The sequence below is a fragment of the Megalops cyprinoides genome, chromosome 11 (genome assembly GCF_013368585.1).
Source record: "Megalops cyprinoides isolate fMegCyp1 chromosome 11, fMegCyp1.pri, whole genome shotgun sequence".
NCBI lineage: Eukaryota > Metazoa > Chordata > Actinopteri > Elopiformes > Megalopidae > Megalops > Megalops cyprinoides.
In genome coordinates, this window is record NC_050593.1 from 1,460,027 (window position 1) to 1,487,652 (window position 27,626).

Sequence of the window (27,626 nt, forward strand, 5' to 3'; positions counted from 1 at the left end):
TATTTCTGCTAAAGACAGCTCCCACACCATTGCCATTTACAGACTTGGGGCTTTGCTGTCTGTGTAGAAATTGTAGAAGAAGGCAAAGATGAATTTGAAAAAAATAAAAGGTGTGTTTCAAGGACTGGCCTTATGATGATGCCTCATTTGGCTCCTTTATTTGTGAACCAATGCTCATGCAAGGCTGCTATCCTCCTTTGAAATATGGAAAAAAAACATATAACTAAATTTCCTCAGTCTGCAGTCAGCTGAGGTCTTGTGCTTCACATAATCTAGTAGACTGTGGGGCCTTTGTGAGGACAGCAGAACATGCTTTAGTCACTGCTGCAATTTCACTGGCATTACTTGAAAAATGCCATTATTGTTGGTATTGACTGTTTGGCTTGTTCGATTAAATGTCCCCTTCATGGAGGCTGATAATCATGAGAGACCATTGAAATCTAGCTAAGTTGATGAGAGAAACACATTGTTATGCCATTAGCACTGCATCTATTTTATGCATATTCTTTTTCCTCAGTGTTGTGTCTATGATAACCAAAGCGAAATAAAACATACAAACAAACAAACAAACAAAAATTAATTGCAGAAAATGAAATCGAGCCTATCAGAAACTGAGGGTTAAATAATTGGACTGTTGGATGCTGAGCCACGGGGGCAGTTAGTTGTATCATCTATCAGTATAATATAACCATTTGTTCAACTCCAGGTCACAGAAGTAATTTGTTTATTCATCTCAAATGAATAAACAAATCTCTCATGGACAGATAAATCTATTAAATACATATCGCTTTTTTAAAAGCACCTATTACGAATGTTCCAGAGATGTGAAGTTCTATTGCATCATCACGCACCATCTCATAATCCACAAAGTGGGACAGAGTGTCAGGTCAGGTTGGATCCTGAAATAAGACAAAGTATTAGAACTCGCTAATGTCATATTTGTATTACCGATTAAATACGATTTATCAGTGCATTAATGCAGGGATTTAAAAAAGGGTGATGTTCTTTAACACTACATGAAAACAGGTGGTTTCAGCATGACTGTGTAGAGTCAGACAACTGTAGTGTCTGTGTACAATGTAGTGCTATCCATTTTTATCTATCTATCTATCTATCTATCTATCTACCTATATATATATATATATATATATATATATGTACACACTATATGGACAAAAGTATTTGGCCACACCTGTTTTTCAGGGTTTGGGCTAGGCCCTTTATCTCCAGTGAAGGGCAATCTTAATGCTTCAGCATACCAAGACATTTTGGACAATGCTATGCTTCCAACTTTGTGGCAACAGTTTGGGGAAGGCCCTTTTCTATTCCAACATGACTGTGCCCCAGTGCACAAAGCAAGGACTATAAAGACATGGTTTGATAAGTTTGGTGTGGAAGAACTTGACTGGCCCACACAGAGCCCTGACCTCAACCCCATCAAACACCTTTGGGATGAACTGGAACGAAGATTGCGAGCCAGGCCTTTTCGTCCAACATCAGTGCCTGACCTCATAAATGCTCTACAGAAACACTCCAAAATCTTGTGGAAAGCCTTCCAAGAAGAGTGGAAGCTGTTATAGCTGCATAAGGGGGTATATATACTTTATATACATTAAAGTATATGTATTTGAATACATATGTCATTACAATGTAATGGTCAGGCATCTGAATACTTTTGGCCATATAGTGTGTGTGTGTATATATATATATATATATATACATAGATGGGGAGCGAAAGATGGACAGGTGAGGCTGTTCTGAAAGAGTGATGAAGAGGATGACAGAAAGAAGTGAAGGGGGAAGACATAGAGGAGAAACAAAAAACATGTTACTGAGTTTCTGTACTGATGGACCAGACATTAAAATGTGGGTGACATTAATACAGGAACAGAATTATGGATTAGATGTGCACACTCTTAAGTATTTTGCATTTGCAGATGAAAGGGGAGAAGATAAATGCTATCTAATAATACAGATAAAGATCTATAATATGCTAGTTTGTGTGAAATTTTAAGCTTGAGTGGACTGAGCCTCTGAATATGCTTGGTCAATATCACCTAATCTTTTAATGCCCTCAGATGACTTCCTCAATTGCAATTAAACTTGGACAGATGAGCCTTAAAACAGCATGGGTTACATAACAGTTATTTCCGACAACCATTTAATCATTGGGCTTTATCTTTTCATCTTACATTGTACAAGATGAAACCTAGAATGGACATACTTGTCTATATTTGCACAGAAAATGTCAGAAATACATGTTACACAGTAAATTGATTCAGACTACCAAACTGCGAACTAGAACACAACAATGAATAGCCACAGGAGGAGGGTAGCATTGCAGTAGATGCATTTTGTCTGTTGATCAGTTGATCAGTTGAACTGCTGATCAGTTTGTGGAAGCAATGGTCACAAGTAAATGAGGTTGTTGTAGCAAAGCCTTGTATCAAAGCTTTAGTTTGTAAACAAAGATCACATTTGTAAGTGGCTGTCTGGCATACACTTCTGTCAAAAGAGGCATGCATGGGTAGTATTATTAAATTAATTAGCATTAATGAACATAAAAGAATAAGCCAAAGCTGTAAGCCTAAGAATTTGTCAATGAGACATCCAGCAACAGTAACTCAAACTTGTGTGTATGTCAGAGTTCTTAGTCATATTCAGAAAGTTGTTGTTTTTAGTATACACACGTCAATATGCATATTTTATAACCCCATGGTCTTGCATATTACCTGTTACAGAGCTTTTACTGAAAGATAGATATAGATATAGTCCATTTGTAAACGTACAACAATTTCAGAGTAGAGTTGAGACAATTTTGGAATTAGAAATGGAAAGAAATGAGGATCAAACATACTTCGATAAAGTATTACAGCTGATGGTGTAAGGACTCAGGCAGGGACTCAGTCGCAGACCAAGAGAGCTTCAGGTTGCAGGCGGGTTTATAATGACCGCAGGAAAGTAGCGAAACCAAAAGCAGGCAGGGTCGAAAACCGGAAGGCAGTCCGTGGACAAAAACAGGGTCAGTAACAGAAGCAGGCAGGATCAGGAACCGGGCAGGCAAACAATCAGGCAAAGGGACAAAACGGCAGGCAGGAAACGAAGACGAAGGGGAGGCAGAGTCAGGCACGGAGAATACAGAAATCCAAAAAACTGCGGGAACGAAACAGGTACGAAAACACTGAGACGAACTGGCAAACAAGACAGGAACAAGCAGGGTAGAAATAGGGCTGGGCTGATGAGGAGATGAGATGCAGGTGAGCAGGCAGGCAGGTGAAGGTAATGGGGCAATCAGGTGGGCGGGGCCCAGGCGGGGAGCGGGGCGGGGCTGGAACACAAGGAAAAACAAAAGCACATGGACAGGGAAAAACAAAAACACCACAGTTAGGAGGGCGGAGCCCTGACAGTACCCCCCCCCCTACGGACGCCCCCAGGCGTCACAGCGGGTTCGCCAGGGTGCCGGCAGTGGAAGTCCCGGATGAGGTCGGGGTCCAAGATGTCCCTGGCAGGGACCCAGCACCTCTCTTCAGGACCGTAGCCCTCCCAATCAACCAGGTACTGGAGTCCGCGCCCCAGTCGTCGAACTTTAAGCAGGCGGCGCACGGTGTACGCCTCCGATCCGTCGATCAGGCGGGGTGGCGGGGGCGCCCGGGGTGCAGGACAGAGCGGGCTGCGGAAGACGGGCTTGATCCTCGAGACGTGGAAGGTGGGATGTATGCGGCGGAGCGAGAGCGGCAGCTTCAACCGGACCGCTGCGGGACTGATCACCTTAGCAATGGGGAACGGCCCGATGAAGCGGGGGGCGAGCTTGCGGGAGTCTGTTCTGAGGGGAAGGTCTCTGGTGGAGAGCCACACTCGCTGGCCCTGGCGATAACGAGGGGCTTAGGAGCGGTGGCGGTCGGCGAAACGCTTAGCCTGGGCTGAGGCTCGCAGCAGGGCGAGCCGTGCACGCCTCCAGGTGCGGCGACATCGCCGGATGAATGCAGCTGCCGAGGGGACGCCGACTTCCTCCTCCTGGGCAGGAAACAGTGGGGGCTGGTAGCCCAGGCAACAATGGAAAGGGGACAGCCCCGACGACGAAGATGGCAGGGAATTTACGGCGTACTCCACCCAGGGCAGGTGCTGGCTCCACGCCGACGGCTCCTGGGACGTAAGACATCGCAGCACCGTCTCCAGTTGTTGGTTCGCCCGCTCGGTCTGGCCGTTGGACTGGGGGTGGAACCCCGACGACAAGCTGACTGATGCGCCCAGCAATCTGCAAAATGCCCTCCAGAAGTGGGAGGTGAACTGGGGACCCCGGTCAGACACCACGTCAGAGGGCAGGCCGTGCAGCCGGAAAACGTGAAGAATAAGCAGCTGCGCTGTTTCTTTGGCGGAGGGAAGTTTGGGCAACGGAATGAAGTGGACAGACTTGGAAAAACGGTCGACAACGGTGAGAATGGTGGTGTTACCATCTGACGAGGGCAAGCCAGTGACGAAGTCCAATGCGATGTGGGACCAGGGTCGTCGGGGAACTGGCAGGGGTTGCAGCAGACCGGCAGGTGGCTGGTTGGACGTCTTATCCCGGGCGCAGACCGAGCAGGCGGAAACGAAGTGGGGAATGTCCTCCCTCATGGTGGGCCACCAGAACCGCTGACCGATGAACGCCGCAGTACGTCGGGCGCCAGGGTGGCAGGCAAGTCTAGACGAGTGCCCCCATTGCAGGACCTGGGATCGGACAGACTGAGGGACAAAGAGGCAGTTAAGGGGGCAGGAGCTAGGACCCGGCTCGGTCCGGAGGGCAGCGCGGACGGTGGTCTCGATGTCCCACTGTGCTGCCGCAACCACGCACCGGGTAGGCAGGATGGTGCTGGGTTCTGGGGTCTCGCCTGCTGACGCGAACTGGCGAGAGAGAGCGTCAGGTTTCCCGTTCATGGTACCCGGTCGGTAGGACAGGGCGAAGTCGAACCGGGAAAAGAACAGGGACCAGCGGGCCTGTCGGGGGTTCAGACGTTTAGTCGACCTGATATATTCCAGATTTTTATGGTCGGTCCACACCAGGAACGGCGTCTTTGCCCCCTCCAGCCAATGCCTCCACTCCTCTAGTGCGAGCTTCACCGCCAGCAGCTCCCGGTCGCCGATGTCGTAATTGCGCTCGGTGGGCGTGAGGCGGTGGGAGAAGAACGCACAGGGATGGAGTTTGTTGTCTGCAGCCAAACGCTGAGACAGGACGGCCCCCACTCCTATGTCCGAAGCGTCCACTTCCACAATGAACTGACGGGCAGGATCAGGCTGTGTCAGGATGGGCGCAGAAGTGAAGCGGCCTTTTAGGTTGCGAAATGCTGCCTCGGCTGCCGGGGTCCAGGAGAATGCCCTGTTGGTAGATGTCAGGGCCGTGAGGGGAGCTGCTACAGTGCCGTAGTCCCGGATGAAGCGGCGGTAAAAATTGGCAAACCCAAGGAAGCGCTGCAGCTCCCGACGGGAGGTGGGGCGGGGCCACTCCTCCACTGCACGGACCTTCCGCCGGTCCATTTGTATGCTACCCGCTGTGATAACAAAACCCAGGAAGGAGATGGTGTCTCGGTGGAACTCGCTCTTCTCAGCCTTGACGTAGAGGTGATTCTCCAGCAGGCGCTGGAGAACGCAACGGACATGCCAGACGTGTTCGGACAGGGAGCGAGAAAAAATGAGGATGTCGTCGAGGTAGACGAAAACAAACCGGTTCAGCATATCCCGCAGGACATCGTTCACCAGTGACTGAAACACAGCAGGGGCATTAGTTAACCCGAATGGCATAACCAAATATTCATAGTGACCGGTGGAGGTGTTGAAGGCTGTCTTCCACTCATCTCCCTCCCGGATACGGACTAGGTGGTAGGCGTTGCGGAGGTCGAGTTTGGTGAAGATGGTGGCCCCCTGCAGCGACTCAAAAGCAGAGGACAGGAGCGGAAGGGGGTAGCGGTTTTTCACAGTAATGGCATTGAGACCCCGGTAATCAATGCACGGACGAAGAGAGCCGTCCTTCTTCCCAACAAAGAAGAAGCCAGCCCCGGCAGGTGAGGAAGACGGGCGAATAATTCCAGCTGCTAGGGACTCCTGGATGTAGCGATTCATGGCCTCAGTCTCCGGCGGGGATAGGGAGTACAGACGCCCCCTAGGTGGTGAGGAGCCGGGCAGGAGGTCGATCGCACAATCATAAGGACGATGAGGGGGAAGCGAGGCTGCACGGGACTTACTGAACACAGGCTTCAGGTCCAGATACTCCGGCGGCACTGCCGAGAGGTCCGGAAACTCCTCTGGTGCGCAAGCGACAGCTGACACAGGAGCTAGGGCCTCATGCAGACAGTGGGAGTGGCAGAACGGACTCCAGCCCAGGATCTTGTTGCCCTGCCAGTCGATGTGGGGGTTATGTCGCGCCAGCCAGGGATGACCCAGGACTATGGAAGCTTGCGGGGTATCAATGACGTGCAGTACTATCTCCTCGCGATGGTTGCCGGAGATGAGGAAGCCCACGGGGGGAGTGGCGTGGGTGATGCGGAACCAGCGGGGCCCCGGTGATGGCATGGGCCTCCAGAGGCGAGTGCAGCGGGACCCGGGGCAGTTGCAGCTGGGCCGCCAGGTTGGCATCGATGAAGCTCCCATTGGCCCCCGAGTCAATCAGGACGGAGACCGGGTGAGGCTGATCCTCGACGAGCAACGTGGCAGAAAACAGAGGGCGGACTTCAGAGGACTGGCTTAAGGGGGTGATGCTCACCTGTAGTCCCCTTGCTACAGGTGACCGCTGGCTTTTTGCTGGGCAGGTTGCCACGAAATGCCCAGGTTGACCACAGTACAGGCACGCCCCGGCGCTGATCCTCCTCTGACGCTCAGCCGGGGACAGGCGAGTCAGGCGAGTGCGGTCGACTTGCATCAGCTCCAGGAAAACAGGCGGCGGTGTAGCAGGGTTGTGCGTTGCTGGAGTGGGTAGGGGCTCACGGGAGGGGCTCCGCGGTTCACTGGCTCCTCTCTCCTGCTGCCGCTGTGACAGGCGCTGGTCAACGCGGATAGCCAGATCCACCAAGGCGTCAAAGCTGACCGGCAACTCCCGGGTGGTCAGCTCGTCCTTGATGGTCTCCGAAAGGCCGTGGAGAAAGGTGTCATACTGTGCCTCCGTGTTCCACCCACTGGAGGCAGCGAGGGTGCGGAAATCGATCGCGTAGCCAGACACCGACTGGCGCCCCTGGCGGATCAGGAGCATCTCCCTCGCGGCTTCACGACCGTGTTTGGAGCGGTCGAAGACCTTCCTCATCTCCTCGGCGAAGGTGGCGAAGGAGTGGCAGAAAGGGGCGTCGGCATCCCAGACCGCAGTGCCCCACTCCCTGGCACGTCCCGTCAACAGGGTAATCACGTAGGTGATCCTCGCCCGGTCCGTGGGAAACGTGGAGGGTTGGAGTTCGAAAACCAGGGAGCACTGGGAGAGGAACGACCGACAGGTTCCGGGATTCCCCGCGTAACATTCGGGAGGTGGCAATCAGGGCTCCCGGCACGGGAGAGCTGGCGGGGCAGACGGGGGAGCTGCCACAGGCGGTGCGGGGCAGTTCTCCTGGCTCAGCTGCTGCAGTTGCAGCAGCTGGGACGCGACGCCGGCAAGGTTGGTGGCGAAACTCTCCAAGGACCGGCCTATGGCTTCCAGCTGGCTTTGATGGTCCCCCAGTAATGCGCCTTGCAGCTCCAGCGCAGTCCTCAGCTGGGGCAGGTCTGCTGAGTCCATCGTGGCCAGTTCGTACTGTAAGGACTCAGGCAGGGACTCAGTCGCAGACCAAGAGAGCTTCAGGTTGCAGGCGGGTTTATAATGACCGCAGGAAAGTAGCGAAACCAAAAGCAGGCAGGGTCGAAAACCGGAAGGCAGTCCGTGGACAAAAACAGGGTCAGTAACAGAAGCAGGCAGGATCAGGAACCGGGCAGGCAAACAATCAGGCAAAGGGACAAAACGGCAGGCAGGAAACGAAGACGAAGGGCAGGCAGAGTCAGGCACGGAGAATACAGAAATCCAAAAAACTGCGGGAACGAAACAGGTACGAAAACACTGAGACGAACTGGCAAACAAGACAGGAACAAGCAGGGTAGAAATAGGGCTGGGCTGATGAGGAGATGAGATGCAGGTGAGCAGGCAGGCAGGTGAAGGTAATGGGGCAATCAGGTGGGCGGGGCCCAGGCGGGGAGCGGGGCGGGGCTGGAACACAAGGAAAAACAAAAGCACATGGACAGGGAAAAACAAAAACACCACAGTTAGGAGGGCGGAGCCCTGACAGATGGGTTCTTCAAGGTGCCTGGTGGTATTTTTAAAAAGGACAACATGAACTTTTCATTGGAGTCCTTTGTATATTTTAATGTGTGAAAAAGCAAAAATGATTTCAGAAACTTGGGACTTTACTGTAGCTTTTGGATCAGGTGCAAGATAATCACAATAAATGTGGAATTTAGTTAAATGCAGTTTACTTTAGTCTTAGGTAATGTATACAAAACAAAAATTATTTGTCTTTTTAGATTTAGCTGGGATTTTTTTTAATTAATGCTGAAAAAAATAATTTTTAACTATCTATATTTTCTAAATTAAGCTTCAGTTCCATATGCGTACATGTGTATGTATATATTTATATATTCATATTAAGTTTCCTTAAAAAGCCATGATTTATTATTATTTTTAATCATTGTAAAATTTACAGCACAGAGCAGAGTCATTAGAGTCATGTAGAATTCTGTAGGATTATCTGTTCAATAATCTACAGTAGTTCTGGCTTGTTTTTTCTACACTACATTAGCTAATAGTTTTGTGATGAGGCAATATACAGTACAAGGGCAGCTTATTTAGTTTTTTTACTGCTGATCCTCCTCTCTAGAGGAAGAGAAAATCTTTTTAAATACTGTTGTGCTGTGTAGAATTCATTCCTTATTTATAAAACAAAACATTTTACAGCAGAGGTAAGGTAACCCCACACACAATATCAGTATTTCCAAAGCTTTGATTTGGAAAGAGCAGTGTTTACTTCCTGAGAAATGTTGTGAGTGAGTGAGTGAGTCAATGAGTTCACAATGGGGCTCATGCCGGTGGAGCGCCATTCCAGTGCTTTAACGCTGTGGTCACTGGGGGCAGGGGCAGATGCCGCCTTTGCTGTCTTCAGCAAGTACATGTAGTTCATGACAACCTCGTCCACTTTGCCTATGACCTCACATCTCCGGCTGGCTGTGGCCATGCCCCACACCAGGCACAGGCACAGCACCTGAAAGCTGCAGGTAAGGGCCAGGAGCATCTCCTATGGGTTCTTGTGAGCCTGGGCCATCCTCCTGCAGGTGCTGCCCAGCTCCCAGGATTGGACGGAGAGCAGCCGCTCGCACTGGCTGAGGTCCTCCTCGGAGGCCTGTGCGTGGTTGTGGTTGTGGCTGGAGCGCACCAGGGCGATCAGCTCGCCAGCATCACACTTTGCAGCTGAGAAGCAGGCAGGGAGGGTGTATGCCCTGTCCTTCAGCACGTCAATGCGGGCCAGCCTGGCACCAAAACCTCTGGTGTTCAGGCTGATGTCCATGTAGTGCTGGCTGCAGTCCAGGTTGGAGGGGTGATCGTCTGGAGGAGCCAACCTCTTCACCTCCCTGCCAAACCTGCTGTGGGGGAATGACTGTGTTGCCCTCCGCAGCCCAGAGGGTGAGCCTGACACCTGCCGGGGCGAGCCCCTGCCCTCTTCCACTTCCTCCTCCTATGCCCCTGCCCTATTCCACTTCCTCCTCCTGCTATGCTATAGCAGCGTCAGGCACTGGTATCCGCTTTGGGCAGCACTCTCAGTTGCAAATAACTCATTAATAAACCCATCTGCATTCATATACACACAAACACACACCTAAGGCACGCTGCACACACACATCTTTTTAAAATAATACACATTTTATTAATAAAAAAATAATGAGACTATGAATTGAAATGCATAATTTGTACATGAAAAAACAATCAAACAAAAACAAACATATGAAGAAGTGATCCACAGATTAAAAACATTTTCTAGCAAAACGTTAAAAAAGTGAGTTACAAGTTATGTTAATAACAGAAAAATGCACACAGAACAAAAAATGGAACACAGAACAACAGCGGCTTTCTGTTGCAAACTAAATGAATGACGATGGGTGGAGCGCTGCGCAGTGCTAATGGATAAATGTTACGATGGTGTAAGAACCTGAACTATTGTCTGACTGCAGATGGGGCTGATCTCGGTCTTCAGATGCTGCTAGAGCCTCCAAAGCCTGCAGGGTGGAAACCACTGCATGGTCCAGGGCTGTGTCACCACCACCATCCCCCTGTGTGGGGATGGTGTCAATCAGAGACACGGGGATGTCATTGTGCATGCCAGGGCCTTTCCCCTCTGAGCCCCGTGAGCTGTGCTGCTCCTCCTCATCAGAGCTGTCCCTAAACCCGGGAGGGGGAGCTGCAATGGCCATGTTGAGGGAGTGCAGGAGGACATCATTGTCCTCCTCGTCATCACCCTCTGGTGGTGGGAGCGACGTCAGGTCAATGATGTCATCACTGGAGCTGGACAATGCGAGGGAGGTGGCCTTGTCCACCTCACCGACCATACTGTCCTCGTCGCAGCTACCCTCGTCATCATCCTCAGCCTCATCCGTCGTCTCCGCATAGCATATGTCGTGTAGCAGGGGCTCCTCAATACCCTCAGCGTTCCCAAAGATTTTCATGTCACCAATGTTGCTGTAGACGGGGTGGGAATTGTAATGAAACACTTCCCCATCTACAGAGGAATCGAAAGTCTTAAAGTCCTCTAAAATATCTGGGCTCTCATCCATTAACCTTTCATACCCTAGGTTCTGGGGGTTGACGGTATCTAAAGGTGGGTCTCCAAAGATGAATGACACCTTGGCGCTTCTGGGAGAGTCCTGGGACTTGTGTCTTGGTACAGTCAGAAAAGAGTGTGTGTTTTTGTTCCCTCTATCCGTCCTCTCTCCCACTTGCAGGGCATGCTGGGGCTGCTGAGGTGCGTGCTGGTACTGCTGTACCTCTGTGATACAAATAGGGGTGACTTCATTCTTGCCTCTCATGTGCTCCTTGTAGGGTTCTATCCTGCTTGTTTGAATATCATCTCCACTCCAGCTAAAGGAGGTACCGTATGTCCACTCAATTGCTTGGACGTTACATTTGTCAGGAGGATCCTGGCCTAAGACAGTAAAATTAAAAAAGAGATTAAGATAGTCCATACACAGAAAACATTAAGACAAGATGCAGTAAACTGTACTCCATGTAAACGAATAAAGACTGAGATAGAGACAGAATGTTATTTAATTTGGTTCTTAAGTATCAGAAGGCATCCTAAGCCATCTACTACATGAATCATCTACTACATCCATAAATCTGCTGCTGTAAAAACTATACACCACACACATTAGATTACATTACATTTATTTAGCAGATGCTCTTTTCTAGAGTGACTTCCAGCACAACAGAACATAAGTGTGTCCATTCAAGTTGAATGAGCAAGTGTCAGACCAGGCTAGCAACACTCCCAGATTAGTGTGTGTGAGCATAACGCCATTCAAGCCCTACCACAAATTAACTTGTGCAATCTGACAAGGTAACAGAAGCCAAGTATGCTACGATACATCAGTCACTATATCACAGATCCCAAAACACATCACAATACTACACAAAATAAACAGCAAGTACTACAAGTAGCAGGTGTTAGTAGGCAGGGATTGAGGTGGAACTGAGATGCAGTCTGAAGAGGTGGGTCTTCAGTGTGTGTCAGAAAATGGCCAGTTCTTCTGCTGTCCTAACCTCTGTGGGGAGTTCATTCCACCACTGAGGGACCAGAACAGACTGGAACAGAAGGATCGTGTCTGAGAGGAGCGACTCTTTGGGATGGGACAGTCAGTTACCCCCTAGTTGCAGAGTGTAGTGATCTTGACAGAACATATGGTTTGAAGACCAATCATAGGTATGAGGGGGCTGTCCCACTGTCCTGTACGCCAGCACCGAGGTTTTGAACTTGATGTGAGTGATAACTGTTGACTATATTTGGGGAGATTGTGTACAAGTTGTGCAGCTGCATTCTGGAGTAGTTGTAGAAGTTGGTGGCACAGACAGGAAGACAGACAAAGAGCGAGCTACAGTAGTCCAGGCGTAAGAGGGTCAGGGCATGAACTAGGAGTTGCATAGAATACATAGTGAGGTAGGGACGAATCCTTCGTATTGTACAAAAAGAATCTACACGGCTTACCTCTGAAATCTGAGAGGAGAAGGACAGTTGGCTATCAAGCATTACACACACAAACATGTGCACACACACTCTATCTCTGTCATATCTCTGCATCTGAGAGCTCATTCTCACCTGTGTCCACACTGCCTGTGTTGGTGCTATTGGACATGTTGAATATGGAGCGGTGTGAATCCACCAGCAGCCTGTAGTAACCTGCTGTCAGGCAGGCCAGATTCATGGCATCACAGGACTCCATCAGGAGGGTGATGGGCTACAAGTATAAATACAGTGTCAGTCATCTAGTCATTTCCCAGTTTAACTGGCTACATATCAACATGACAATAGATTAATGAGTGCATGGGGAGGGGAGCGTGGAGTAATGAGTGTGTAGTGATTAGCAAGAATGTGTAGCAATGGGTATGTTGTCACCAGAAGGCGGGTGGTATAATGAGTGTGTATTGATTAGCAAGAGAGTGTAGTAATGACTATAGTGTTATCATTAGGAGGGTGGTGTAATGATGGTGTAGTCATTAGCAGCAGTGTGTAGTAATGAGTATGTTGTTAACAGGAGTAGGGTGGAGTAATAAGGGTGTATCGATTAGCAAGAATGTGGAGTAATGGGTACGTTGTCACCAGGAGGGTGGTATAATGAGTATGTAGTGATTAGCAGGAGTGTGTAGTAATGACTAAATGACTGTTACTAGAAGGGGTCCGCTCACCTTGACATCAAAGATGTGCAGCTCCACCCGGACATTTTTCTCATCCTCTGTGAACATCTCGATGCGATTGACATGGCTGAAGTCAGCCAGTAGGGCCACCAGGTTGGTTTTGGTGTTGATGACATGACTGATGCCATATCGGGGCCCCACAAGCATCGTCACCTCTGTGTGCTTTTCTCCCTGCTGTGACAAACAGAGATATACCATCATTTCTCTCTGTTGGGACAGAGAAGCAGAGAGAAACACCATCATCTCCCTCTTCTGGGATAGACGGACAGAGAGAAACATTAGAGCCCCCATCAGATACTCTATCATTTATACAACACCTGGATTTCATTTGAAGTTTGAGAGTAGCGCAAGCCTAAATATTTCAAACGTTATAGGTTAAATGGTGTTGTTTGTGATTAAAAACCAGAGACATTTACCAGCAGTGTTGATTTGAACACTCTTCCACCATATAACCGCAAATCACTGAGGTACTTCAGGTAGTGCACCTTGGCTTGTAAAGCAGACAACTGAAAGAGAATGGACAATCAGAAATGTGAGTATTGGCAGTACATGTCACTGATGCCAACCATCACTACTGCATGATACATCCATGATATATCCAGTGACCTTTTGAAATATACATTCAGCTTTTAAATACATGAATCAAATCTCAGTTTAACAGGGTTTATTAAAGACACAGACATTTTAAGTGATTGTGATATTAAGGGAGATTTGTGGGATTTACACTGTTTTTTCAGTGCATTTTGGCTGTGCTCACACATGAAGATGGTTCTATGCGTTGTTGTGCCCCTGGCCATGAGAGAAATAGCACCTTTACTGCAGCTTTCACCCAATAGCTAACAGGCTCTTAATTTTCTCCTTTCTTATCCAGTCCTGTAGCTAAGGTATAGCAATGAAGCTGCAAAAGCATGTGGCAGGGGGAGCTCAGGGAATAAAGGGACTCCTCTGGAATCAGTAATTTAGGCTTGTGGTTCACACCACTATAGGCAGAGAGTGCTGTATCTGCTTGTCTCTACATGCATGTGTTCTAATAAATTGTTGACTGTTAAGTCTGTCTCTGGCTGTATTCCTGACTCTCATAATTTGCCAAAGCTCTTAGGGTGAAGTTTTCCCCAGCACTCTCTCTCCTCAGTCACTCTTGCCATGCGACAAACATGGGCATACACACACCCACCAGCAATGGGATTTCCAAAATTCTATGCCTACTTCAGACACACGGTCACTTCTACTAGGGACATGCCAAGTCTGCTCTGGGATTTTAGCACTGAAGCTAAAAAGAGGCCCAGAAAGGAAACAAGTTGACATAATTTCAAGCAAAAACAGGACCAGCTGAATGGATCAAAGAAATCTGAATAAATCAGAGATCTGGAGAGCCACAAGGCAATTTATGAGAAACTTAAGCATTGCATTCACATTTTTGCACCAGTGACTAATCCTCCAATGGCTTTAACAATTCCTAAACTAAGAAGCAGAAAAATCTTAAAAATACAGGATCCTAAAATGACCTGCAGCTTCAATCAACAATATGAGCAATGAAGCAGAGATGTTGCTCTGCTGTTCATAGCAGCAGAGATCCTGGCTCATGTTATGTCAAGTCCCCTGGAGAGGCAGCATACGCCAGTGTAGCCTGCACCAGGCACAAGCTTTCTCTGCCAGCCTACCACAGGCTTTATCTCTCCCCTTCCCACTTTCTCCATTCAAGTCTGCAAACAAGTGGCTGCCAGAACATCCAAAGCCAGTCAGTCACTGAGATGCTGAGACTGCATGTAAAACAAATGCACTTGTCATGCTGTCGGCTGTGATGATTGTGCAGAATGCAACTGTCCTCATGGTCTTTTGTATGAATGCCAAACATGGACAGCAAAGAAGACTCACATCAAGAAGTTGGAGTGGGTCTTCTCACATCCTATCAGATCTATCATGAGCACAGCAAAATAAACCCACAAACCATGTCTTTGAAAAAGAAACTTGCATGTTTTCCCAGTCTTTGAACTATTGAAACTGTGTTCATCACTGGTAAGCAAAAAAATTCTCATTGAATTGGCATAGTATGACATATTGTGAATGAATTTAAAATGAATTTAAAAACATTTTGTAACTAACTTTCTTTTTTAAAACTTTCCATTGCACAACCCCCACTGCCAATCCGGGAGAGCATGGACAAGCACGTGCCTTCCACCAAGACACACGATGTCAGCCGCTGCTTCTTTTCTCACTGCAGTCCACAAGCTAAGTTAGCACAGAGATGAGTTGGAGGAAGACATTTCATATGCAGCTTTGGCACGTGGACCACAGGTGCCCGATCGACCAGTAGGGGTCACTGTTGCTAATGGGACCGAAGCCCCTGCCGACGTGGCCACCCCTATGCCAATGTGCTCCGCCTGTGAGCTCCCGGTCACTGTCGGCTAGTGACATGACTGGGATCAAACCCGGGCTGTAGCGTTCAGTCTACACTCGGAACGAGTGCTTTTACCGACTGAGCCACTCGGGAGCCCTGTAACTAACTGATGCACCAAACCTCTTCTTTAACTTTTCGTTCTCTACAACAATATTGAAAAAGTGCTGACAGTTACTTCATGCTTCCTCAGAAAGGTCCTTCTGAAAGGGTTTTTGGATATCCTGATTTCTTTAACTCTCACTCATATTTTACAATGTGGTATTATTGCACTCTCTGGAATATCTTTTTTATACACACCATAGAGTTGTTTTTTCAGTTCTTCTTCAGCTTCATCTGTGTTTTGAGCACTGTGTAGACTGAGTATTGAACTTATTTTCTGGTCAAGGCATACTCTCATTATGATAAAAAAATTGATTCCAGCAATGTGCAATTCAATCCTAAATGACAAATATTACATGTGATATGGTAAATATATGATATTTGGATGAAATATGTGAAAGAGGTGCATCTTTTGACTGGAGAAAAGAGGATCCCCTTGGCGGATGTGTCACTGTTGGTATCAGATACGCAAAAACACAGTTCCCTCTGCATGACATGTTCAATATTTTAATTCATGTTGAAAATACCAACATAATGCAAAACATTTTGAGGCTGAAAATATTTAAATGTACTCATACTGAGTATGAAGCACATTTGAACATATCTAACATATAGATGATGAGCGAGGAGGACACATGTTTTAATTTGTAAGCACACAGATCTGAGAGGAGACAGTGTGTACCTTCTTGCCTGAGGGCATGAGGTTCTGGTTAGTTTTCAGAATATGGTTGAGGGCTTTCTTAATATTCTTCTCTTTCATGCTGGACAGCACAGATGGGGGTAGGAAAAGTGCCAAACCCCATTCTTTCCTGTGGACAGAGCCCCACCCCCTCTGTTACTCAACAATGCTCATCCAAAGTCAGCCTTTATATAGACAAATATATGTATGGCTGTAGACAGTTACTGTGCATTTGTGACTGTATCAGAACAGGTGTCAAATTACAGGTCACACCCTCCAATTTACTACTGAATGATTGGTATTTGCCACTGGATGGAAGAAAATCTATATACTATTTATTTCACAGTAAGTTATTACAATGAAATAATGGATTTACATACATTGGATGCACTTGAACAATACATCACATTAACAAGAGATTATGTATGATTGTAATGGTCAGCAAAGGCCCCCATAACTCTGGGCTTGAAGATGATGGCTGGAAGAAAAATGGTGCTGGAGAAAGGACACATCATTGGCAAATGGCACATCTGCAAACCCTCACCAGGAGCTCCACCCCACCTGTCTGGGAGTGTCACTTTTCCAAAAATTGCCCCAACTTAACAAAAACATGCACATTGCATTACAATAGTGACTTGTTTCTGGGCAGAAACAGTAATATTCGTGCCTCCATGGTGATAGTATATAGTAAGAAGCCAGTTGGCCATTTGGTCTTTTTTTTTCCTTTTCCAAAGGGAGCATTGTTGAGAGTTTGGCTTTTATTTAGGCTGTGGAATGCCAGATGATTTCACCTTGGTTTGCGATTTTGAAAGCAGGCTGGCAGCCCGGCTCTATGGCAGTTTCCCAATAGGTTTAGGATTCACATCATTGTACCTTGTTCAGTAAAAACCTCATGTCATTTCATGTCATTCTATTGCATTGTCTCTAATTATCCTGCAAAACTCTCCTCCTGATAATGGGCCAGCCATGGCCTGTTTTTATTACACAGCAGTAACCACGACCAAGACAAAACTTGAGCATCTAACAATGTTAGATGATACTCTGAGTGGAAGGATTGTAAACTGTGCTAGTGTAGAGCAACATATGTTACTCCTCTAGGCTTTGAGATTAGCTGATGACAATACTTTGGTCCAATGAGTGGGCAGGACAAAGAGGAGGAAGGACTTACTCAATGTACTTGAGTGACACCTTCTGTGTCTGCTTGGTAGTGACCATCAGCACGTACATCTGCAGAGCCGCAAGGCGCAGAGCTGTGTCATACTTCAGTTCTGACCCAAACCGTTCCAGAACCACATCATTACAGCTCTAGGGGGTGAAAAAAGGGGATGAATAATGGCTGGGGGGACCCCAGTGGAGTCATCCTGTCAGTACTCCGGCCCCCTAGCTGTTGTGTTTATGTTCTCCCCATCTGTCATTTTGGTCCATGTGCTTTTGTTTGTTTTTCCTTGTGTTTCAGCCCTGCCCCGCTTTCCGCCCTGTCTCCACCCACCTGATCACCGAGATCGTGTTCACCTGCCTGCCTGCACACCTGTTTCCCATCTCCTCGTCAGCCCTGCCCTATATCTTCCCTGCTTGTCTGTCTTGTTTGCCAGTTCGTTGCAGTGTCTTGTGCCTGTTTTGTTCCCGCTGTGGTTTCTGCCTGTGAGTACTACCGGTTATGATCCTGCCTGTACCTTGACCTGGTTCCTGCTTGCTGCCCTGCCCTGATTGCCTGGTTCCTGACCCTGCCTGTTCCTGTTTTCGACCCTGGTTTTGGCCTCAGACTGCCTGCCTGTTACCGACACTGCCTGTTCTGGTTTTTGCTATTTCGCCTGACACTATCAATAAAGCCCCTCGGAACCTGAAGCTCTCGTGTCTGCATTTGAGTCCTTGCCTGAGGCCCGACACATCCACTGTGGTGCAGGTGTCAGTACTTCAGCCCCCTAGCTGATTTTGTGATTCTCCCTGTCTGTCAGTACCGTCCATGTGCTTTTGTTTACAGTTCCCATGTGTTCCAGCCCTGCCCCGCTCTCTGCCCTGTCCATGCCGACCTCATCGTCTCCGCCTGCCTACCCACCTACATCCCATCTCCTCGCCAGCCTAGCCCTTTATATACCCTGCTTGTATGTCTTGTTGCCAGGTCGTCTCAGTTTTTCTCTGTTGTGTACCTGCCTGTTTACTCGTGTTGATCCCATGCTGACTTCTGCCTGAGTTTTGACTTTGTCCATGCCCGCCAGCCTGCCTTGGTTGCCTGATCTGCCTGCCTGCCTGTTTTTTGACCCTGCCTGTTCTGCCACCACGAACTTGCCCTGGAATTCTAATAAAGCCGTCTGTGCCTGTCCCCTGAGAGCAGGGTAGATATGTTGCTGTGAAGAATGGGCCTGTTGCTATCTGTGTTCCAGTGAAAGCTGCCATTTTAGTACAAGTTGTTATTGTGTCTTGTTTCATTGTTTATAATCAATTTATTCATTAAAAAACACAATTATTTAGACTCTTTTGCAACATCACTGGCTACCTACAGCTTCCTGTTGACAGACATACCTGAACATACAGGTACTCGAAAGCCACAGCATCTCTCTTGAGCAGGTCCACGGGATCCTTTGGGACAAAGCTGATTCGGAAAAAACACTTCATTTTGTGCGCTCCAGGCATCTGAGTCACCTGCTCCAGACACATCCCACACAGCACAACATTTTAGTGAAGGATATGTTCTTAAATATCATAGCATTTTAACGAGACCTACATTCCTAAATATTTCACAGCATTTTAATAAGATGGGTGTGTGGTGGGTGTGTAACTTGGTATTAGCAGTTTCAGTCAGGATTTTTAGGGTTTTATTTTGGTAAAGATTATGGGTTTGGATTATGGAAGGGACTGGCTCAGACAGGCTCACCTGAGACAGCATCTCCTGCTCGTGGAGGAGCTGCAGCTTGCTGGAAGAGCCCTCAGTGTACTGCTCCAGCAGCAGGGAGAAGTGCTCTATGCTTTTGATGGACAGTTTCTCTTGCAGGGTCAAGATCACGTCCTGTCAGAGACAGAGCATCCTGTCAGACATTTCATTAGCACAACATGCATGGCAGTATGGGAATCAGTCTGCATGGCCTCTGCACAAGTGCTTGGCTAACTGATGCTGGTTTAACATACATACAATACATAAACCCCCCTTTAAGACCACATATAACCACATCCATAGATAAGTCAATATAACACCCATTCCATCAGTGTACACCAGCCATCATCTGACCCATGCAGATGGTAGTTTCTAGTAAAGTGTTCTCACCCCATTTGTATATTTCTGCATAACTGAATGATTGCCCCTCTTCAGATTTACATGATTTTAAACACACAACACTTCCCAAGAGGGGGGAGCTGTGCATTTTGTGAGTAAATATTTTCATAACGACATAAGCATAATTTCATAATATTTTCATCCCTGAGGTTTGGCCAGGCTTGTTACTCCCCACAGCCTAATTAAACTTTAGCTGGGTCACGGTGCCAAGCAGTGTGGCACACACTTCATTATACTGCTAATTAATTCAAACATCAAAGGAACCAAGTCCTCTGTGTGGAAGATGCAATCAATACCAGCAATGCCTCCATTTCCCTTCTGACGACTTCAGCCAAAAAGTCACACCCACCTTGATGGAGGTGTTGCTGTCAAAACGAAAAGACTTTGTTTGCCCGTTTTCCAGATACACCTTCAGTACGTTTGGCATGAAAAGAAGGGAATTATCCTTTATGGTTTCCTGTGAGAGGGAAAGAATAACAGCTTTGAAGCACTGATAGTCTATTTTACATGCTTAATTCCTGGGAAAATATTTTTAACTGTTTACAATTCTGAACAGGTGCTGAAATACACTGCGAATCACTTTTCAAGTAGCAATTCAATTCCCTGTATGAGCTCCTTGCATTGAATTCAAATACTCAAAACACTGCGTTACATAAGTTATGCTGCAGGGACCTCACAGATGTAATGGCAGTATGTGTTCCTGATCTTCTGAGAACACAAAAGACTTTCTTTATAAACATTTCCACACATGCTATCAGATGTATTATAACTTGCTACTTACTGGGACCTGACCATTTACAATGACCTCTTCGGCAAAGCGCACTTTCACTGGATTGGACTTTAACTTGGCCTTTTTTGCAGCGCTGATGAATGCAGATTTAGGAGACTGAAAAGAACACAGAGAAAAGTGAGTCTGAATCTGCTCTGTAACATAAAAGAGGCCATGCCTTTTTCTGTGCTTCCCTGCAAAAGGAGTCACAGATGGCTTGCACTAAAAGGGATGCATATTACACTAACCAGGCTCAGCTCTGCATTAAAAAGGGTGCTTTCAGTCCTGACACATGGCACGTAGACGCTGTATACCTGTATACCATATTGAGCAATCATTACCATTTCAAGTCTCAAATGATGCTCTACAGTTTTAAAATAAGAATCCAAATGTCAAATCAACCATTCTCTAAACATACACACACATGAATATATCTGTGACATTGGCAGGGACAATTGCACTTGCAGTTAAAGTTCTGTTCACAGAAGGAGCCAGCCTTGTCTCAGACAAGACAGTGACAAGACAATTTTCATTCAGAAAATCTGAAAAAAAAACTACACTGCTCCAAGACATCACTTTGTGGGATTCCAAATGCCCAAAATCTAACAGCAATGTTAAAAAAAAACATCCTGGCCAGCCAGCATAATTTTAAAGCAAGGCAATGAAAAATGTTCTTGTTAGTTCTGCTTCATTTACCTCATACAACAGAAATATCTACACTATAAAGCCAAAAATATGTGGACACCCCTCCTAATTATTGAGTTCAGGTGTTTCAGCCACACCGATTGTTAACAGGTGCATAAAATCGAGCACATATCCATGCAATCTCCATAGACAAACCTTGGAAATAGAATGGGTCGTACTGGAGAGCTCAGTGACTTTAAACGTAGCACTGCCATAGGATGCCATCTTTGCCACAAGTCAGTTCATGAAATTTCTGCCCTGATAAATCTGCCCAGGTCAACTGTAAGTGCTATTACTGTCAAGTGAAAGCGTCTAGGAGCAACGAAACAGTAGACTACACAAACTTCGCTGAGTGCTGAAGCGCATTGCATATAAAAACCGCCTATCCTCTGTTGAATCACTACAGAGTTCCAAACTGTCTCTGGCTGCAACATCAGCACAAGAACTGTGCATCGGGAGCTTCATGAAATGGGTTTCCATGGCTGAGCAGTTGCACACAAGCCCAACATCACTATTCGCAATGCCAGCTGTGACAGCTGGAGTGGTGCAAAGCACGCTGTCACTGGACTCTGGAGCAGTGGAAATGTGTTCTCTGGAGTGATGAATCACGCTTCACTATCTGTCAGTCTGATGGATGAATCTGGCTTTGGCAGATGCCAGGAGAGCGCTACCTATCAGAATGCACAGTGCCTACTGTAAAGTTTGGCTGAGGAAGGATAATGGTCTGGGGCTGTTTGGGTTAGGTGCCTTAGTTCCAGTGAAGGGTAACGTTAATGCTACAGCATACAAAGACATTTTAGACAATTCTATGCTTCCAACTTTGTGGGAACGGTTTGGGGAAGGCCCTTTCCTGTTCCAGCATGACTGTGCCCCTGTGCACAAAGCAACGTCCATAAAGACATGGTTTGACAAGTTTGGTGTGGAGGAACTCCAGTGGCCTGTAAAGAGCCCTGACCTCAACCCCATTGAACACCTTTGGGATGAATTAGAATGCTGATTGCGAGCCAGGCCTTCTCGTCCAACATCAGTGCCTTACTTCACAAATGCTCTTTTGGCTGAATGGTCACAAATTCCCACAGACACTCCAAAATCTTGTGGAAAGCCTTCCCAGAAGCGTGGAGGCTGTTACAGCTGCAAAGGTGTGTGTGTGTGTGTGTGTGTGTGGGGGGGGGGGGGGGCAACTCCATATTTATGCCCATGGTTTTGGAATAAGCTCATATAGGTGTGATGGTGTCCACATACTTTTGGCCATATAGTGTATGTCATTTTCTCCATTACCAGTTGGAGTTTCAAAGACTTCTCACTGGCATGTTTTAAATGCAGGCAATACTGTGCAGCAGAAGAACAGGACTCGGTTACAAATACTGGTGAAATCACACCTGTCTTAAAGAGTCCATATTTAAAATATACTGTGAAAGTCTTTATGTGTGTGGATGGGTTCCTGCCTCCAAAATGATTTGATTTTAGGTTCCTAATGATAGGTTTGAACCAGTTGCATTGTATTTAAATTGCATTTTGTTTGCATTACATTTTGTATTTGCGTTCCCACACATACACTCTGCAATAGCCCTCTGACTGTTCGAGACAGCCAACCACATGTAGGGTTCAAAGGGATGTCCCCGGTAGCTGACCCAGTGGGTGTCCCCAGGACATCCAGGTGTGATATGCACTTCCCGATGGGAATGTTCACACCTGCCATTTGGTATACTGCGGACAAGGTACTTAAACCCTCACTTGGGGCCACTATGTTGAAGATCTCGATTGGAATGCATGTCGCTGCTCCCATGCAAGTCTCTGTTTGTGCATCAAAATAGATCTTTTCAATAGAAAAGTGGTGTGTTATTTCGCCGGTCCCGACTTGGTTCCACAAAGGAAGAAAATTCCTAACATTCTGATTGCACCGCATTTATCAGAATCTCCTTTTTGTGGATCTGTAGTTGATTTGACTACAGACCAATATGCACCAGAGAGAGGAAACACCCACTGGTATGATTAACAGTCAAACGTATTGAGTCAGCACTGGCTACATCTCATGAATTGGGCTGATCAGAGCCCATTACTGTCTTTTAGGGAAGGCTTCTGAGGCTGTGTTTATCTGCAAGATGCCTATTCTCTGATTTGCATTCTTCATTTCCGGAGAACTTGCAGGATCAGAATAATTCCACCCACCTGATACTCCCAGGATAGTGGAAAAATTACAGCAATTGGATGCTGCTAAAAGATGCTAATGTGTATCTACAATAAGGGCTATGAAGAATTAATTTAGAATGCAGGCTAGTTTTTGCATGGTATTTTAATTTTTGCACGGTATTTGTGCTTCGTGCACAGAGAAAGCTTACTGTTATATGTCATAAATTGAAATCACAATTCAATGCAATACAGAACTCAAATGCTACACCTGAAATGCAACTGAAAAAAAACCACAGTATTCAGCTACTCCTTAGATACTCCTCAAATAATATCTATATTTCTCAATTGTTTTTCTTTCTGTCTTTATTATTTATTTATTTATATTGATGAACAACCTCGGCCCATGGTGCTGAAGAGGACAGTTTCTGGCCCATAGTTTTTTTACTGAAGTCTTTGTGTGAAAGCTTGAAGAAAGGCATACTTACCGGGTACGGCTTAACAACAGTCAACACAATGGATTCCTTGCAACTTCTACAGGGAAAAAATGAAGAAAAAAAAAAACGACACAGTTTGACTATACATGAAATTAATAAATCATATATGAGTGTTTACCCATCCAAACATTCTTGTGAATTGCAAGAAACAAGAAATCCCAGAACCAACAGGGAAAAAGTAATTTATTCCCTCAGATGAACTAGTATTACATTATTGTTATTTAACAGACACTCTTATCCAGAGAGACTTTACATAAATTTCTGTTCTTGCATATTCTGTTTATACAGCTGGATATTTACTGAGGCAATTGTGGGGTAACAGTGGAATAAAACTACACAAAAGCAACAGTAAAAGAGATGAAACGTGGAAACCAACATTAAATAAAAACAACAGTAAAAATAGCAGTGATGCAGACCACAGTAAGACAAAAAAGCCATTTATGTCTGGCCACTGAAGGCTACATGATAGGCCAGTTAAATGTATTACATGCAATTCCAACAATTTGTCAGTACTCCAGCCCCCTAGCTGTTGTTGTTGTGTTCACCCTGTCTGTTAATGTGGTCCATGTGCTTTTGTTTTCCCTTGTGTTCCAGCCCTGCCCCGCTCTTCACCCTGTCCCCGCCCACCTGATTTCCAGATCGCCTCCACCTGCCTGCCTGCTCACCTGCATCCCATTGCCTCATCAGCCCAGCCCTATTTATATCCTGCTTGTCTCTGTCTTGTTGTTAGTTCGTTCCAGTGTTTTTCCACTGTTTCATACCCCTTTTTTGTGCTGATTTATCCTGTTTTGACTCCTGCCCGACCTTGTACATTGTCTCTGCCTGCCGCTCCTGCTTTGATCACCTGACCTGACTGACCACCCGGTTCCAACCCTGCCTGTTCCCGTTCCCGATCCCCGCTCCCAGGTTGTGTTGGACTGTCTGTCCGGTTTTGACCCTGCCTGTACTGCTACCTCGAGCCTGCCCAGTGATTTCATTAAAGCCTGTGAAACCTGTACTTGCCTGGTCTGCGTCTGGAGGAGTTGAATTTTTAAAATGTCGGTTGTTAAAAAAAATCAGCACGAGGGATGCTTCCAAATAAAGAAAGCACAAACACATGCATACACATTACATTTAGAATAAAGCAATTACTTCCAGGTTGGACACACAGTCAGTGAGAGTGTGTCAGCACTTAAGTAAAATCATTGTGCATCCATCACCAATATTTTGTGAATCTTGGAGAAAATAATAATAATAAATATATAACAATAAATAAATACCACGCAGTGAAGCAGTTGTATGTAATATCTTTATCTGTGCTTCACTATTTCCCTCTCTGTACCACTGCGCTCAAATGAAAGGTCACACTTGTGATGGAAGACTCCAAGTGAGACTGTGACAACCTCTGTCCAGCAGTCCAGTTCTAGTTTTAGTAGGAAATTAAGTTAGAGAGACTTGTAAGGAACCATCGCTCAAGTAGAGGATCTCATAGCTAATTCAGACTCAGAGCATTGCCTCTTAGTCTAGCCAAAAAGACCACAAACATCAATAGGAGAAAAACCTGGCCCCCTCCTCAATAAATGGACAAAGGTCAAGGGATCCAGCTATATCCTGCTCTAGCCCACACAGAAGAGCCAAGCCAGATATCCAGCTCTACCCAGCGTGCAGAGACGGCAAGCAATATATATAGCTTCTTGCTGTGCCTAGCCGAGGAAGAAGCCTGACAAAGATTGAGTATAACAAGCTAATCTGAAACTCCGTTAACTCCTTCTCTCTGATCTTTAAGAATGCATATTCATCACACTACCATTTACATTATATTTCTTAAATATTGTGTTTGCTAATAAATGTTGTTTGTGTTTATGAAATGTGTTGTCTCATTACTTAGTAAATTGACTCTACAAATGTAAAATCCTTTCTTTTCAGATTAATTCCTCATTTAAATAAATTCTTTCAATGCTTAAGTGAAATTTCTAAGATGTTGCCCTGATAATTTATAATTAACAATTTATATTTATAAAAGGAAAACTATATTTATATTTAATCTGTGCCCCACATGAGGACAGTAATATGCACTATGTGAAATGGTGTCCCATATGAAGGTAGCCATATCCACTATAGTCACATGTTGGCAGATAGAAATCACTTAAAGGCACATTGAAGACATGGGGAGAGCACAGGGAAACCAACACTCATCATATACTTGATTAAAACTACAACTGCACTACTACTGCAGACAAATTTAATGAAAAGAATTGAAGTAATATTACATTATTGGCATTTAGGGTGTAGTGTAGCATAGTGGTTAAGGAGCAGGACTCGTAACCAAAAGGTTGCCGCTTTGATCCCCGCTGGGACACTGCAGCTGTACCCTTGGGCAAGGTACTTAACCCACAATTGCCTCAGTAAATATCCAGCTATATAAATGGATAACATTGTAAAGAACCGTAACCTATGTAAGTCGCTTTGGATAAAAGTGTCTGCCAAATGAATACATGTAAATTTAGCAGAGGATCCTATCCCGAGCAACTTACATAGGTTACAGTTTTTTTTTTGTTTTTTTTTTTTAAACATGGTATACATTTACTGAGGTAAGCATGGGTTAAGTATCTTTCCCAAGGGTACAGCAGCAGTGCCCCAGTGGGGAATTGAACCAGCAACTTTTAGGTTACAAGCCCAGCTCCTTAACCACTATACTACACTGCTGTCTCATGCTGCTAATGTAAGTAGCAAACACTTCTGAAAATGACAGATACTGATAATTTGAATTGTTTTGAGCACTGTTTTGTGTGATATCAGACAAATCACAAATCCTCCAAGATGTTGTGGGAAATTATTTGGTTAGAATTTACATCATCACTGACAATCCTTTATAAGCATTCAGTTAAAAATAGTCAAAGTCAAAAAATTACTAAAACAATTTCAAAGAGAGATGTTGTACAAGAGATGTTTTATTGCAGGGCAGATTAATCTAATTTAGACACTGCTCAAGACTAACCAGATTGTTTAGGACAGGTTTCCATTCTGTCAGCCTATCCACAAAATCAAAGTGTCACTGGTACTGAACAGAAACACAGGTGAGAAACCTGACCAGGTGGGCACACAGGTGAGTTATCTGACCAGGTGGGCAAGCAGGCAAATTACCTGGCCAAGTGGACACACAAGTGAGTTACGTGATCAGGTAGGCACCCAGGTGAGTTACCTGACAAGGTCGATGACCCGCTCTCGCGATGCAGAATTGACTGGTTCATCGTTGATCATGATTATCTGGTCCCCTGGGATGAGCATGCCCTCTGAAGGACCCCCTGCACACATGCACAATCATAGTTTTAGACACATTGAGTACAGACTGACATACACACACATCACATCATATACCTTGGTCTCTGGCTTCTTCCCTTGCCATGTTCATCAGCTTACGTCAGCCTAGCTAGTTATCTACTAATTGAAATAATATAGCTATATTATTTTGAGTTAGCCCAGCTGCCTACCTAGCTAATATCATTGCAAAGAAGAACAAGTGGTACTTATATATATCAGTATGAAAGAAGAGGAAAAGAGAGTTGTCTTTCTTCCTCCAGTGTGTGAATGTCTTTATTCTTCTCTCTTATGACTCATGCCAGTATTGACTTATTTAATTATTTCTCTTGTGGTTTAAGATTAGAAAAGAAAAGAAAATTAAGCTTCCTGCCTTAACATCAGCTTTAGAAAATAATGGTGCAAATGATATCTGACATAAACGTTCAGCTGTAGCATGCATTAATATTATGAATTAGGTTGTCCAACAATTATACAGATTGATCCTCAATTTAATCCCTCAGTTTAGTTGCATAAATGAATTGCTCCATATCCATCCTTCCTGATGTGTGATGTATGCTGTTGCGTGTCACCTAGATGAGGCTCTGAGGCCGAGTTGAGTAAACCCTGATCCCCCAACACTGTAAGGTGACTATGTTCAGTGACAGAAAGGTTACCTGGTGTGACAGAGCGGACAACCACTGGTTTTTCGCTGCCCGCTACAAAGCCAAACCCCAAGACAGGGTCCCGTCTCATGTCCACCTTTCGAGGCGTGGGTGGAGCAACTTGACCCCCATCCACTCCCACCTCCTCCAGCGAGTTGCTCTGGGCCACGTGACTGGCAGAGGGAAACAAAAACATGGCATCAGAGAGGTGCGACTAAAAAATGCAC

At 45.9% G+C, this 27,626-nt stretch overlaps 1 protein-coding gene across 1 annotated transcript in view; it reads right to left on the reverse strand.

Moving 5' to 3' along the window:
- Positions 1–10,137: 10,137 nt before the first annotated feature.
- Positions 10,138–27,626, reverse strand: part of LOC118786060 (FERM and PDZ domain-containing protein 4-like) — an 81,972-nt gene continuing 64,483 nt past the window's right edge. Inside the window, exons 3-15 of the mRNA XM_036541091.1 lie at positions 27,412–27,572; positions 26,640–26,742; positions 23,450–23,495; positions 20,163–20,267; positions 19,731–19,838; positions 18,986–19,117; positions 18,634–18,753; positions 17,282–17,418; positions 16,117–16,243; positions 13,354–13,443; positions 12,929–13,111; positions 12,342–12,480; positions 10,138–11,171 (exon numbers count right to left, since the gene is read on the reverse strand). Of these exons, the coding sequence (XP_036396984.1) occupies positions 10,150–11,171; positions 12,342–12,480; positions 12,929–13,111; positions 13,354–13,443; positions 16,117–16,243; positions 17,282–17,418; positions 18,634–18,753; positions 18,986–19,117; positions 19,731–19,838; positions 20,163–20,267; positions 23,450–23,495; positions 26,640–26,742; positions 27,412–27,572 (2,473 nt within the window). The 3' untranslated portion in view covers positions 10,138–10,149. The remainder of the gene's footprint in view (positions 11,172–12,341; positions 12,481–12,928; positions 13,112–13,353; positions 13,444–16,116; positions 16,244–17,281; positions 17,419–18,633; positions 18,754–18,985; positions 19,118–19,730; positions 19,839–20,162; positions 20,268–23,449; positions 23,496–26,639; positions 26,743–27,411; positions 27,573–27,626) is intronic.